At 44.4% G+C, this 13,895-nt stretch overlaps 1 protein-coding gene across 7 annotated transcripts in view; it reads right to left on the bottom strand.

Moving 5' to 3' along the window:
• Positions 1-2,001: 2,001 nt before the first annotated feature.
• sash1a (SAM and SH3 domain containing 1a) overlaps positions 2,002-13,895 on the bottom strand; it is a 156,781-nt gene continuing 144,887 nt past the window's right edge. For all 7 annotated transcript variants that reach the window (XM_034580358.1, XM_034580359.1, XM_034580362.1 and 4 more), the window contains 8 exons: positions 12,547-12,679; positions 11,520-11,689; positions 11,109-11,318; positions 9,103-9,253; positions 8,569-8,697; positions 4,972-6,005; positions 3,521-3,652; positions 2,002-3,109 (listed from right to left, as the gene is read on the bottom strand). In XM_034580358.1, the coding sequence (XP_034436249.1) occupies positions 2,849-3,109; positions 3,521-3,652; positions 4,972-6,005; positions 8,569-8,697; positions 9,103-9,253; positions 11,109-11,318; positions 11,520-11,689; positions 12,547-12,679 (2,220 nt within the window). In that variant the 3' untranslated portion in view covers positions 2,002-2,848. The remainder of the gene's footprint in view (positions 3,110-3,520; positions 3,653-4,971; positions 6,006-8,568; positions 8,698-9,102; positions 9,254-11,108; positions 11,319-11,519; positions 11,690-12,546; positions 12,680-13,895) is intronic.

The following is a 13,895-nucleotide window of genomic DNA, read 5'->3' as shown; positions in this document are numbered from 1 at the left end:
TTATACATATACTGAACTTTACACTGTCCAGCACAGTAAGAGAAGCATATTGGTTATAATTTTCCCTTTTGACCACACTCAGGAAAATGTATATTGTCTGCAATCATAGGAGCCAAGAATAAAATAATAACATGTTTGACAGACCAGTTGGAATCAAATCAAGTCTGGTGTTATTAGTCTTTTTGTTGTGTATAGATACTTTTTCATTTTTAATTCTAAACTCTATAATTAAGATTGTATTAACAGGCCAGTGTTAGTTTACCACAATGACCATAAGAGGCAGGAGGTCAGGCCCACGTCTCCCCATTTCTGTATCTGTGCATGTGTATTTGTTACCTCTTTCGGAGAATGTGTGTGTGTCTGTGTGTGTGTGTGTGTGTGTGTGTGTGTGTGTGTGTGTGTGTGTGTGTGGCGACAAACTGGAGCAAAACAGTGGATGGCAAGAAACAGTTTTTTATTATATTTAAGAATGACAAATAGTTATGGACATTACTTTTGTTGTTTCAATACACAAGCAAATCTGTATGGACAATCATTAGGTAGATGAAAACCAAATAAAATAATTTGTACACATATTTTACATTACATACTGCAGCTCCTCACTGGCTAAAGCAATATGCATTATGCAGGAAGGTATTGCTATTCATATAGTACAGCTAATTACAGTTGATGTGGAAAAAAAAAAAGAGCAAAAAAATAAGTTATTAATTAAATATCAATTACATATACAGAATGTGCAACTTCTACTAAGCATTTCATATATGTAATCAAGAATTTGTATTTTCTGTAAGACTGCAAAAACAAACTGGAAGTAAGTCACTGGAACTGGTTAACTCGTGAATGGTTATTAAAACTTGGCATCGGGAACTCAACACTAAATTAAAAAATACCAGCGTTACCCACTGAAACCCTTTTATAATACCTGACAACGAATGTCCATTAAATGAAGCCAATTTCACCTATAAAAACAGCTAGATTTACCCTCTAAAGTGCATTTACAGTGTCAGTATTTTCATTCATTACAAAACACTTGTTTTTTGTTTTTTTAATAGTGACCCCCCGACCCCCCCCCCCGTCCTCACTCTCCCAGAGCACCACTTTGATTGAAGAAGAAGAAAAAGGCATCAAACATCTACCTATCAAGTGCCCACTGCAAAAAAAAAAAAACACATTAACAATAACACTTGGTCAATTTTTTTTAAAATATGAAATCCGTGGAATAACCACTTCAGTTCTGGTTGTGAAAGATAGAACTTTACTGGGAGAAAAAAAAACTACACAAAGAAAGATTATTTGTTAGATCAATTGTGTGCAAATGAAAGAGATTCTGGTTGTTTTCAGTTTTTAGTTTTTTGGCCCAAAGTTGTTGTTTTTCTGCAACAGACCGACCTGACTCAGTGTTTCCCTGTACAGTCTGTGTTTCCCTGATTTCTCAAGACCATAGAGTGTGAAACCGTGTGCAGACCTCGGAGGTCACCTGATACGACTGCTCCCACCTTCCACCCGCAGCGCCCAATGAAGAGTTTCCCACTGGCAACAATTACAGCTACAGTATAATGTGTTAAAAAAAGAAAAAGTCCCAAAACAGCTTGTTATCCAGCTGTGAAGCAAATTTTTCATGTGTCTGTAAAAATCCCCAAAATCCAGTTATCAGCTGTGTCTTTGGAACATTTTTCACTCTCTCCTCCCTCCCTGTGAACATGTGCTCGAGCAGTGAGGACGCTTTCGCACTTTTGTCGCGTCGTCCCCGTAGTTTTGTGATTTATCGTCTGAGCTTCGCGAGAAAATAAAAACCACAATCGCCATCTATCTGGCGCGTGTTGATAAAATCCGCGCCTCGGTTACTTCTCAGACTCGGACACATTCAGCACAGTTCAGTCTCGGTCAAAGTAGCGTCAACTCTACTGTACGTTCCATCTCTTCCAGCCATTCGTTCATATTGCTAAGACAACTTAAAAAACGTCCATGGATACGCAGGGGGTGTATTTGTTGCTGTGAAACGCTGATTGTGGAGAAAAAACCTGGAGCGAGAAACAGAGCTTTCTGTTTGTGCTCGTATTCAGACTGGAGGTGCATCCGAGATATGCAGGAAAACTGGATATAATGTGAAATATAAGGGTGCGATGTGATGTCAGCTGTTTCAGCTTAGAAATGACTGAGAGCTGCAACATTCAAAAGGCAAACACAAATGTTCTTTTAACATAGAAATCGTTTTTTTTAAATGAAGATATTCATTATGCTATAATACAGAGACATAATACAAAATAGGCCATCTCAAAACCACCTCTTACTCCTTGTTTGTCTTCAGTGGATTAGAAGTCCAGGGTGAGTTCTGGCGTCGTCTTTAGGAAACCCTCGGATAATGCTGCTTTGCCACGAGAAGAGATGAAAATGAAGCACTTATGAAATAGGCAGGAGATAAACCGTCTCTCTGTATTTAAAAAAAAGGAAAGAAATCATCCATCCTACAAAAGAGTGTGCTATCCTCCTTAAAGGCAGATCCAAGTCTTTATTTTAAGACTTTGAGGGCGTCTGCAGAATGGGAGCCATCCCACAGCGCGAGTCTACAGTCTTATCTTCAAAAAGGCATCTGATAGCTTGTCTTGGCTGTTGAGGGGAAATTCCTCAGTGGCGTAAACATTTCAAAAGTTAGAGTGATGGGGACAAAAATCATCGGAGAGCACGGCGGCCCGCTTTGAGTCTTCAGACACGAGACAGGAAGTACTGTAGTCGCCTGGGTTTTTAGTTCAGTCCCGTGGCCAATTTGCCTTCAGCCGCCATCTTTAAATGAGGCGGTACTGACCAGTGAGTCGACACCTGTTATCCAACCCGGACTCCGCCAACGTGGTTAGGACTTCACCTCTCTGGGCGCGCTGACCGATCTCGCCTCGCTGACCAGCCGGCGGACGTGTCTCTGGTCCCGGACCCCGGCTTCCCACACGCTGCTCTCCGTTAACAAGGCCACGCGACCCAGCGTGTCGATTCCCGCCGCCGCCAGGGAGGCGGCGTACATGGGCAGGCCGATGGAGACGAGCCAATCGGGGACTGTGCTGATGTTACCCGAGGGCAGGGGCTTTCGGCACATCTCGGTCAAACCTCCAGACGGGATCTGAGGGACACAGTTGGACAAGACGACATCAGTTACAGGACTGAAGATACAGAATTTTGTAGTTTTCTTTTTTCAGATGACTTTAATGAAGAAATGTTTGCCAAATTGTGTTAAGTCACTTTATAAAGTCTTCAGTAAATTTTAGGATACTTTAGGATACTAATTTTAGGATAAAAACTTTAACTTCACATGTAGCCAGGTTTTTAAATATTAAAATCACAATTTGCTTTGTTCCTCAATAATGGCGCCAGTGTTGGATACGGGGGAAATTCATTTTCTATTTTCACGCCTGCATTGTTAGATTTCCTCATCTAAGAAACCCTCACTAAGCATTAATCTAAAGCTCTATAACTCAAACAATAGTGGTCATTGATTTGAAGCACTGAAGGAAAATCAGTGTTGTTTCCTTACAGCCATGCGGTGTTGTTTACGCAGCTCTTTGACTCGGAGCTGGTCCATGGTGGAGGCCACGTCCTTCACGGGCTGCTCCAGGTCTTCAGAGTAACGCTGCACCAGCGGCTGGGGGATCCCACAGCGGCCATGCTGAGGGAGCGAAATGTAAAGAGAGGGTGAGAATATGGAAATAAGAATAAATCCAAACCACATAAATCCATGTTTTATAGAAGAAATTCTGATGCATTAAAACACTCACACCGTTAAAGAAAACCTTTACCTCGGGCAATTTTTTCTTTCCTGTTTGTTTGCTTGTCTGTTTGCAGGATTACACAAAAATCTGATTTCCATGAAATGTTGTAGAGGGGTGGAGCGTGACCGAAGGATGAACCCATTCAAATTTTGGAGCGAATCCGAATAATCAGGCGTATCCAGCATTTTTTTCCTCTCTTTCTAAATACATGTCATTTGGTGCTGAAGTGGCCAATCAGCCCCTGGCAGAAGTTTGAGCTCTCAGAAAACCGTCTTGTTGATAACTACAGGATTTGATAAGCAAATGGGAGGAATCAGTTTGAAATCATTTGTGTTACCTTCATGACCTTTGACCCCCACGACTGCATTACCCCTCATAACCTACATGTTGCCTCTACAGCCGCAGTTTGCCTGACGTCTCTGTGGATCCACGTCTGACTGACTTTGTTGTGAGACGCTACTTCTCACCTCGTCCGTTATACGTGTTGTTTGTGTCGGGGGCTCTGCCGTGTTAAAGGGGCCCAGCCTGGGGTTTGGCGAGTGGCAAGAGGGTTTTATAACCCCTGTCTGCCTTCTGTAAGATCCAGCCCATAAACTTAACAGTCTCAACCGCATCATAGTAAGACTCAACCCACAGTCTCTCCCCCCTCAGCTCCAGGCAGTGTATTTATTATTGTGCAAACACACTCACACCGCCTCACTCAAAAATACATGCCACTACACACACAAAGGCATCTGCACACAGAAAGTAACAAACTCTGTTAGGGTCTATTTTTAAATTAAATGAGCTCCAAAGCAAACCACTGATACTGTTGGTCTGAACACGGAGTAATTTGGATCTAAGCTGCAGTCAAATTATGACAAAGTTAAGTCAGGCATGTTACGATGTTAAACCGAAACAAGTCTGACGCATGACACGAAGCCCCGAGGTGTCTTTGATCCACATTTTTTAAATAACCATGGAAATGTGACTTTGTAGACTTTTCAAAAGATGAAAAGAATTCCTAAATGTGTCTGTACACCTTAGTACCTATTGCAAAATTATTGAAGAAATCAGGTTATTATTTTTTCTGTAGTTTTCCAGCATCTGCTTGAATTGTACGAGGAAGTATGAACCCAATAGCTATTGCGACGTTATCAAACTGCAACACAACCAGAGGTCACCCCCTGTGTAATGTTGTTGTTTTCTCAGTTTCCTCTAGATGATTGATACTAACCTTGTCAGAGTAGGGTTCCTCCGTCAGGTCGATTCCCTCGGCCTCCAGCCGCTGCTCCAGCAGGGTGAACAGGTCAGAGCTCATTTTGTTATGGGAGAGTTTTCTCGAAACAGCCACTTTGCCCCCAAGGTCCGAGAGCCACGGAGGCTGGACCGCCGGGGGGGTGCCCGACTCCTCGCCGAACGACGAGGCCGATGAGGTGGCGCAGGGGCTGGCCGGGGTGCTCGGGGACTTGGCGGGCAGAGCAGGGGGGCAGGGGCTGCTGCTGCTACTTCGGATTTGGGGGCTGCTGGGGTGAGAGCGGGTGAGGGAGTGGGTCGGGGAGGCGGTGGGAGACGGCGAGGAGGGCAGGGAGAGAGGGGCGTGACGGAGGCCATTGGCAAGTCTTTCCCTAGACTTTTTGGCGGGAACGGGAGGTGGGACAGGGGGCTTTTTGGAGTGAGTCCGGATCACCCTCTCCCCACTGGAGTATGGGGGACTGGGAGTAGGACTGGAGAAGGGCTCTGGGTGAGTAGGGGACTGGGGTGTGGGACAAGGGGGTCGGAGAGGCAGCTGGGAAGGTATGGGTGGTCTCTCAGCCCTTCCTTTAGGGCTCACTGGTGGAGTCCCATTCTGAGCTGGGGACCCCTCCCCTCTGCAGACCTTGGTTGAGTTACTGCTGTCTGATTTGGGCCTTTCCATGGGGGGTTTAACCTCCAGGCCCAGATCTTTCTTCTGCTCATAAGTCTGCTCCCATTGCAGGTCTCCCAGAGAGTGGGAACGTTTCCAGGGTCCAGTGGGCTGCGGGGGTCCGTCCAGGTCCTCGCAGCTGCGGCTTGCTGGGATCGGGGACCGTCTGGGGGCTTTGCGCAGCCCCAGCAGGTTGAAGGCCTTGAGGGAGGGTTTGATGAACAAGCTCTTCGGGAACTTTGTGCGCTGGTTCTTGCCGTTCTGCTGCAGGGCCTCAGTTGAAAGGGTCATGGGCAGGGTGGGGTAGTCTGGAGACTGGAGACCCGCCGAGGAGCGACTGGAACGGGACGTTTTCCTGCTCTTGCCTGCAAAAATAAAAATACTTATTCTTAACCTGCTGTAAACAAGTTTCCTCAAAGTGAAACAAGCTCAAAGTGTTTCCACCAGAAAAACAGATCCCTCAGTCTTCAGTTTGTGATGTCTGTTCAAGTCATTAGAACGAATGTTAAAAATAATAAATTATTGTTTTCCCTCATTGTCACAGTTTGTATTTCTCTAAAATAATATAACGTCTCAAACTTTCTCTGTAAAGTGCCTCGGGATAAAGTTTGATTAAATTGAAAAAGTCAGACAGAGGGAAGTCATTTGAAAATTAAAAAACCCACTCATATAAACTTTACATTCTTATTCTCCAGTCTTATCTATAAACCACAAGCAGACACAACTGGCTGATTGGTCGTTGTCATAGCAGCGATCCCAAATAAAAATCCCAAAGATGTGAATATTTCTGAAACATTGGAACAAAAAGGCTGAAGCAACTTACCATCTCTCCTTTGGCTTACAGAGCGAAATGGATGGAAGAGATGTGCGGCTGCCACATAGTGTGGTTTACCAGAGACGTTGAAATGGTTTAATGATAGAAAAGTAATTCAAGACGAACATCATGAAGTGTTTCACCGGCTCCCAGAAACGCCAAAATAAAGTTCCATCATATTGAGGGGATTATAATGAATTATGTGTCAGAGATACTTTACTATATTAAAATCAATTTATAGTCTTTAAAATGAGAGAATGATTTCTGCAGCTTGTCCAAACTAAACATCCTTCAAGATGAACAATGCACGACAAGCTGAGGACGTGTTGACGTTTATGAGTGAAAGTGCACTGATTTAAGATTAAAGTCCGAGCACCAAGTATTTTTCATTTCATCGACCGACACATCACCACATTACGTTTGCATATGAAAATGACACGCGACAGCAGATAGATTACAGAGGAGGTCATGTAATGATATGAGGAAGAATTACGACATAGTCACAGGAAAATATGTGGAAGAAAGTCGTTTGATTAAAAGAGCGAGACATTCAGGGCTCGACAGTGCCATCGTTCTCCCGAAGGAAACTAAAACTGTTAGTATGTATCCTAATTACCTTCATAATCAGAATTCAAATAGATTTCTTGTAACTTTTATTTATTTTCCCCACTAATAAACACTGTGAATGTGTGTTTCAGCACCGTGGAACCCTGAACGAGCAGGAAGAAATGCAGTAGGTTTACTACATGTTATGTAGTTTGTGAAAAGTGTTTAGTGGCATGGAAGGAAAAGAAGAAAGAAACAGAAAAAACAAGCAAGCAGCACCAGTCTTTTTTTTTTCTCTCTTTTGTGGTTTTTATTCCACAACTGAAATCTCTACCGTGGCAGATTGCACACTTTAATGTTGAACCTGAATGACACATACACACTCACACACACACACACACACACACACACACACACACACACACACACACACACACACACACACACACACACACACACACACACACACACACACACACACACACACACACACACACACACACAAACAACGGGGGCAATCCAGCCGTTACGCTGGAGCCCGACAGATATAGAAAGAAAGAAAGGTTTGACAAAGCAGTGATTTATGAGTTATGGAGCTGTTAAAATAAAAAGAATGCTCCTTTAGAGGAGGAGAAAGCTTACAGTCGTCTTCAAAAAATAAACAGGAAACAAATCTCACAAATAATCACCTCGACCTAGGATCAGAACTCTCTTACAATCTATGCACTACAGTTTTTAAAAATATTTTCATCCACATCTCTTTTAGGCACATACTGTTTGATTGTTTGTGCAATATGGTCACTATAAACACAAGGAGAGTGACGTCTTCTGAGATTCAAAGCAGCTGTGAATCATTTACCTGACTTAGACATTTCTTTTTTTAAAACCTAAAGCACCACCACTGCAAATAAACAGTTCTCGTTGACATGCTGCTCCTCGAGCTCTTTTCCTAAATTAAAAACATTTAACAGAAATACTCTCGGAGGCCGTCAGCGTCCTCCTGGTGTCCGTGTGTCGGCCTCCAGCCCACAGGCGGGGGAGCCGGGAATCTGAGTCCGTGACTGGGCAGTGAGTTTGTTCTCAGCGGGACAGTTCTGTGCATTGGGGAGGGTCTCTCCCTCTGCTCCCCCAGCAATGTGGGGCGGACTAGGCTTAGCGGTCTGGGGCCTGGCTCCCTTTCAGTTACAAGCAGACTGTGGCGCTGATGATACAGAATGCCTACAGGATGGAAAGAGCAGCGAAGAAAGCGGAGTGAAGAAATAGCAAGAATAGAAAAGGTAAGAAGGTTTGAAATGGCAAAGGGTCTCCTCCTCCGCAGAAGCACCCCCACTAGAGGGGGGTGGCAGAGGGAGGAGCGGTTTGACTGGCGGATGCTGGTCCAGAGGCGTGTGATGGGCGGATTGTTAGAATGCAGAAGTTTAGCAAGTGATGGAGCGGAGGTGGGAGCCCGGAAAGGATGAAAAAAAAAAAAAAAAAGGAGGCGAAGGAGTCACTGCTAGACTCAGCTGAGCTAATTCCCAGTGGTCCTTCAGGTAATGCTGGTCTAGACTAAGCAAAGCTATCATTACCATTCTCCAGGTTCTCATTGCTCTCGTAGCAGCCGGAGTCCCGCGGGGAGTCTCCCACCAGGCCCCGTCCCTCAGAGAGCAGCTTCTCCTGGGAGCCCGACAGGCCGCTGCGCTCCGGATCACTGCTGCCTGAACACACGGAGACACACAGAGGACAGCGTCATTCTCTACTGTGCTGAGGGTCGAATGGTTACGATTTTCATGCCGAAACTAAATCCCTCAGGTTTTTGATTTGATTTTGAAGTTTGGCTTTGATTTTCTTTCACACTTTTGGCTGCCATTTAAGCATAAAAAGTAACTGGAACAATTGATTCGGTTATATTACCGCAAAACTGTTGAGGTTTCAAGATGACGTCTTTGTTCCAGTTTGAAACGCTCATACTCTAAATGTATTTTTCTCAGCTTTAGTGAGAATTCTCAAAAAATACTTTGTATAACCGAACTCAAAAGATCAAAATACACACATTTTTAAACAGCCAGAGGGGTTTGACGTGTTCCAAACATCCACAATACGTGCGTGTTCAGTGTACTTACTGTCGTACTCTTGCAGCAGCTCTACAGCAGTGAGCAGTACGGCTCTGTGCTGAGGGTCTTTAATGTTCAGCTCGTCCAGGTCCTCCTCCTCAAGCAGCTTGAACGTGTCCAGGTCCTCGTAGCCGTTGAACAGGAACGTGGGCATGTGCTCCTGAGGTGACACAAACACAGAGTGTGAGCTTGAAGTGGACGCTGTCTGAAGACTGAAGCAAGAATTCACCAGAGTAAAGAAAAAGACAGTTTGGATCAGAGTCGTGGGACGAGTGACAGAAACTTTAGGGTTTAGGGCATAAATATGAAACATCAAGTACAAACTTGATTTCCCTTTCACACTGGGAATTTTGAAAAACCACTGGTGAGGCAAATCCAAACTGCTGATTTACAAATAGCATGTAATCAGGTTAAACCGGGGCTAACTCAGTTATGGCTGCCTCAAATGTCATCAACCTCAAATACAACATGGCACAAACTTTGTCGAGTTGAGGCCGGGCACAGAAAACGGACTCAGTGAGTTAGCATGTAAAGTAATGACAGAGTGAGTGGCTCCAATCCCAAGCTCTTCTATAGATGTGACCGGAATCTGCAGACGAGGTTTTTTTCGAAACCAAGCAAAGAAATGAAGAAGAACTGAAGGTGGGGACCATCGCATCGAAATAACCCTTCCACCACAGAGGACACGGCTTCACACACAAACGCGATCACACAGGAACCACGGTGCGATCTAAACGTGGAGACGCCCTGTGTGAGTGCTGACGCCGTCATTCCCTCACAACTGCTTCCACTTTGAATATTACTGGGCTCCGCACTCGGCTTTGTTGGACGAGCACATAGATAGACTGTGTGTCACCAGCGAGACCACCAATTACAACCGTGGAGTCCAGGAGCAGGAAAGTCTTCTATTCCCGCTGGATGACGCAAGACTAAACAAAGGACCACCAACTAACACAAACACCGGCAGCCGGCTCCTCTCACTCGCAGCATCTTTTGTCCTCTCAGACACTGGAAAAGCTAAACACGTTCTAAATCCAGAGGTTACTTGGCAGACGGTCCCCTGGGCCAAACGTTACAGGGGTGTGGAGATTTACACTTTGGTGGTTTTTGGATGAGCACCGATGACGTGCGCTTCAAAAAATCCAGGCCCGCCAGTTTAACCGAAAGTTCTTTGACATTTATAACCAGAATGGGACTCAGTCGAGAGCTAAGTCAAGACCCAACAGTCCCACGTTTAAATTCACTAGATCTGGATTTTTAATTAATGAATTATATTACTAGGAAAAACCATATCTCTTCATTTTAAACAAAGTGAAAAACAATTCCTGGATCATCCCCCCTGAACCAGAATTTAATGGGTTCTTCTTCGTGGTAATCCATCCAGCGGTTTTTGCGTAATCCTGCTAACTAACCAACAAACACAGATGAAAACAAAAGGAATATTGTTTCTTCGTTGATCTACGACAACTGAATCATAACTCTTAATTTTTTCCGAAAGGTCTGTGAAGCCAAAGACAGAAACATGAGAAAAAGAGAAAACAAATGACACCTTTGATTTATCTCTAGTTTCCCCTCGACAACAATTAGAATATTGACTCATAATATTCTTTGAGCCAAGCAATAAATTCAGCTACTGTGAAAACCTATTGCACCATAACCATAAAAAATACTTTAAGAAATGAAGCTTCAGAAAATCAAGATAACGACTATTAAATCATTTATGTTTGTTTCTACAGCTCATGACTGGACTTGTTTGTGAGACATTTAGTTTCATCTTTAGATGCAAAAATGGAACATAAGATTTGGCCTCTTCTTTTTTAAATTTGATTTGTCCTGCTGAGGTGTCAGATGGGCGAGGGGGTTGGAAACTTCACAGATTTCTGCCAAGTTTAAACAGAATCGATGTAAATCCTCACTTTACTACCATTAAAAACTCGTGAACTGACCCGAAACTATAAATCCGACCCTGCTTTATTCGGGATTCATAACGCAACCGAACACATCTGGTGTTTTACCTTGAGGTTGATGCGCTCCAGCAGGTCCTCCACCGAGGTGGGCTTGGGTGGTCGGCCCTTCCTCCTCCTCCTCACGGGCCTCTTGGGTTTCTCCTCCTCTTCGCTCAGCACGTCCACGTAGATGAACTTGAAGGTGCCCACTTTGTTGTTGAGCAGGCCCATCCACGTTCCCATGGGCGGCTTGCTGATGATGTCGATCACGTCGCCGCGCTGGAGGAAGAATTCAGAATCAGGGGATGAGCCAATCGTTTGGCTTTTACTGTTTGTGCAAAAATACAGGAACTAGCTTGGAAAATTATAGAATAGCAAATAGATATTGAGAGGTAGAGAGACTGTGGCTACTGACTTTAAACACAAGTGATCATAAACTAGCTGTGCACATTCATATCCATGTCCCAGAGTGTGTTCTACCTTTAGTTTGAGGGAGTCTGTGTCATAGGGGCTGGGGGTGAAGTCAGTGTGGACCCTGGCCCGACCACAGAACGGTCCCCTGTACGGCGGCTCCTCGTCATCGCCATCTTCCGACTTCACGCTCTCTCTGTTGCTGGCCGATGAGTCGGTGGTGCTCACCGTCTGACCACCTGAACACAGACACGTTTAGAGAAGCTGGAAAATGTCGAACACAGTCGATCCAGACTGAAACTGTCATCAGAACATCTCCTCATCGTCACGGTTTAATGTTTAATGGTTTTCTCAAGTAGATTCGAGACTCGAGATTGAGTTTCTGTGTCAGTCAAGAGTTTAACTGGGTCTTGAACACGTGTGTCGCACATCCTGGGAGAAGCTGAGTATTTGCTGCATATTTAAGCGTCCGAGCAAACGGTGCAGGAATCACGTCGACGTGCGGGAATCAAAGAGACAAGACTTCCGACCTAATCATTGCCGCCTGTTTGTGCGGCTGTTCCGCGGCTTTGAATCGCCTGTAGTGGGCCAAGTGTTCAATTCGCTCTGAACTTAAAACAGCGGTAGGGAAATGTATCCGCAAAGACGTGACGCAAACAACAGGCTGAAGTAATCAGAGGATGTAATTGAATGAGATGACCCGAGAGGACGAAAACAGGCTTGGAAAACTCTCCGGGATCAGGAAACATGTTGAGGCAGCTGCGGGAGCTGGGTGTTATCAACAGAGAGAATCGCTCTTCATGGAATTCCCACCAGAAATGTGCTCGACATGTCATGCCAGACGCAGCGTGGAGGTTGCGTCACCTGTCTGGATTTGAAACATGCAACCGCTACAAATCACAGGTGTTTTGCATTGAGAGGATGTTTAATACTTACGGTTGTCTTTTCATTCAGACATTTACAAGAGCTACGTGATGCCAAAATATGCAGCAAAAAAATAGTCCTGATAACGTTTCTCTTATTCACAATATTAAAAATAATCGTATCTGAAAAAAAACCCTGCATGCCTTTTCTAGAATAACGAATCTCGACTTACTCATTGAGCTCTGTCCGCTGAGTGAACTGCGCAGACTTTCCACTGAGCCTCCGGCCTTGAGCTTCGGCTTCTCCAGAGAGTCGGTGTCGGGCTGGGGGGACTGAGGGGAACCGGGGGCCCCGTCCAGACTGGACTGAAAGACAAAAAGAGAGAGAGAGAGAGAGAGAGAGAGAGAGAGAGAGAGAGATGAGCATGGGTGATGAATGGATACGGGGAACAGACGAAGAAAGAAATGTTGTGCAGTTACGAGACGGGAAAGTTTAAGAAGTTGACATGTGGGGGAAGATAAGAAAGTGAGAGGCAATTTTTTTTTAATTGTTAATTGTGTCTTAAAGAGATAGACACATATACAACTGAGTTTTCACACTGAATGTGATAATGCAATTGTATTGATTATGTAAAATATACAAATTCTGGAGGCCTTCTTAATATGTTGGGGTTCCTGGGTTTTCTTTAGTCTTATTGTATGTGAACGTGAGTGTGAGTGGCTATTTGTCTCTGTAGATTGGCCCTGTGATATTCTAGTGACCTGTCCAGGGTGGACCTGCCCCGATGTGAGCTGGGATTGGCTCCAGCCGCCCCTGTGACCCTCAGACGATAAAATTAAAAGAAATCTAAAAAGTCTGTGTTAAACCAATTCTCAAGACCTCATATACCACAATGAAACTCTTCTGGGTTACAGTGCTGTATAGACATTCCTTCATAAAGCGATTAATTCTACACAGACGACCACTGTGGGTTTTTTGTTCCTCGTCCGTTACGCTGGAGTCGCTTCGGGCGACGGAGTTTTCTTCCGCAGCCAGAAATTACTACAGTGGACGATAAAACTTTCACTGGTAATCCGGACATGTGAGTTCTGCATTAAGACACTTAAAAAAGTGACCATATCCCTCATGTGGTGAAGGCGGCACTAGAGGAGGCAACGAAAACATCCAGCCAATAAAAGTCCTTCAGAATAAAAGGAGGTTTTGAACTGATTTCCCTGCGGTTGACTCACTGTCTAATTTCCTGTTGGAACAACTTACTTCAAGAGGAACTACATCAAATTATGGAGGCAATGACACTATTCAATCTGCCTGTTAAAGTAATTTATTACCTCACAAGGGCCAATGGGTTGTTTTGCATTAATTAAATAACTAAACACTGGATTAAAATGTTTTCTTTTCAATGATTTAACTCTAATAACGAAGCAGCAACATCCATAAACATGTGGACATCTACTGTACATGTTTTATTGGCTCCAGTATTCCACTAGGTGGCATTGTGGTCTATAAAATGGCCGTGCTCGAGACATTATGAGATGACAATATATTTTTCTTTGCTCTCCCCTGCCCGACGGCTCCGTGACT

This window comes from Hippoglossus hippoglossus, chromosome 24, assembly GCF_009819705.1.
Source record: "Hippoglossus hippoglossus isolate fHipHip1 chromosome 24, fHipHip1.pri, whole genome shotgun sequence".
Taxonomy (NCBI): domain Eukaryota; kingdom Metazoa; phylum Chordata; class Actinopteri; order Pleuronectiformes; family Pleuronectidae; genus Hippoglossus; species Hippoglossus hippoglossus.
Note: the sequence above shows the minus strand (reverse complement) of the source record. Positions and strands in the feature narration are given on the sequence as shown.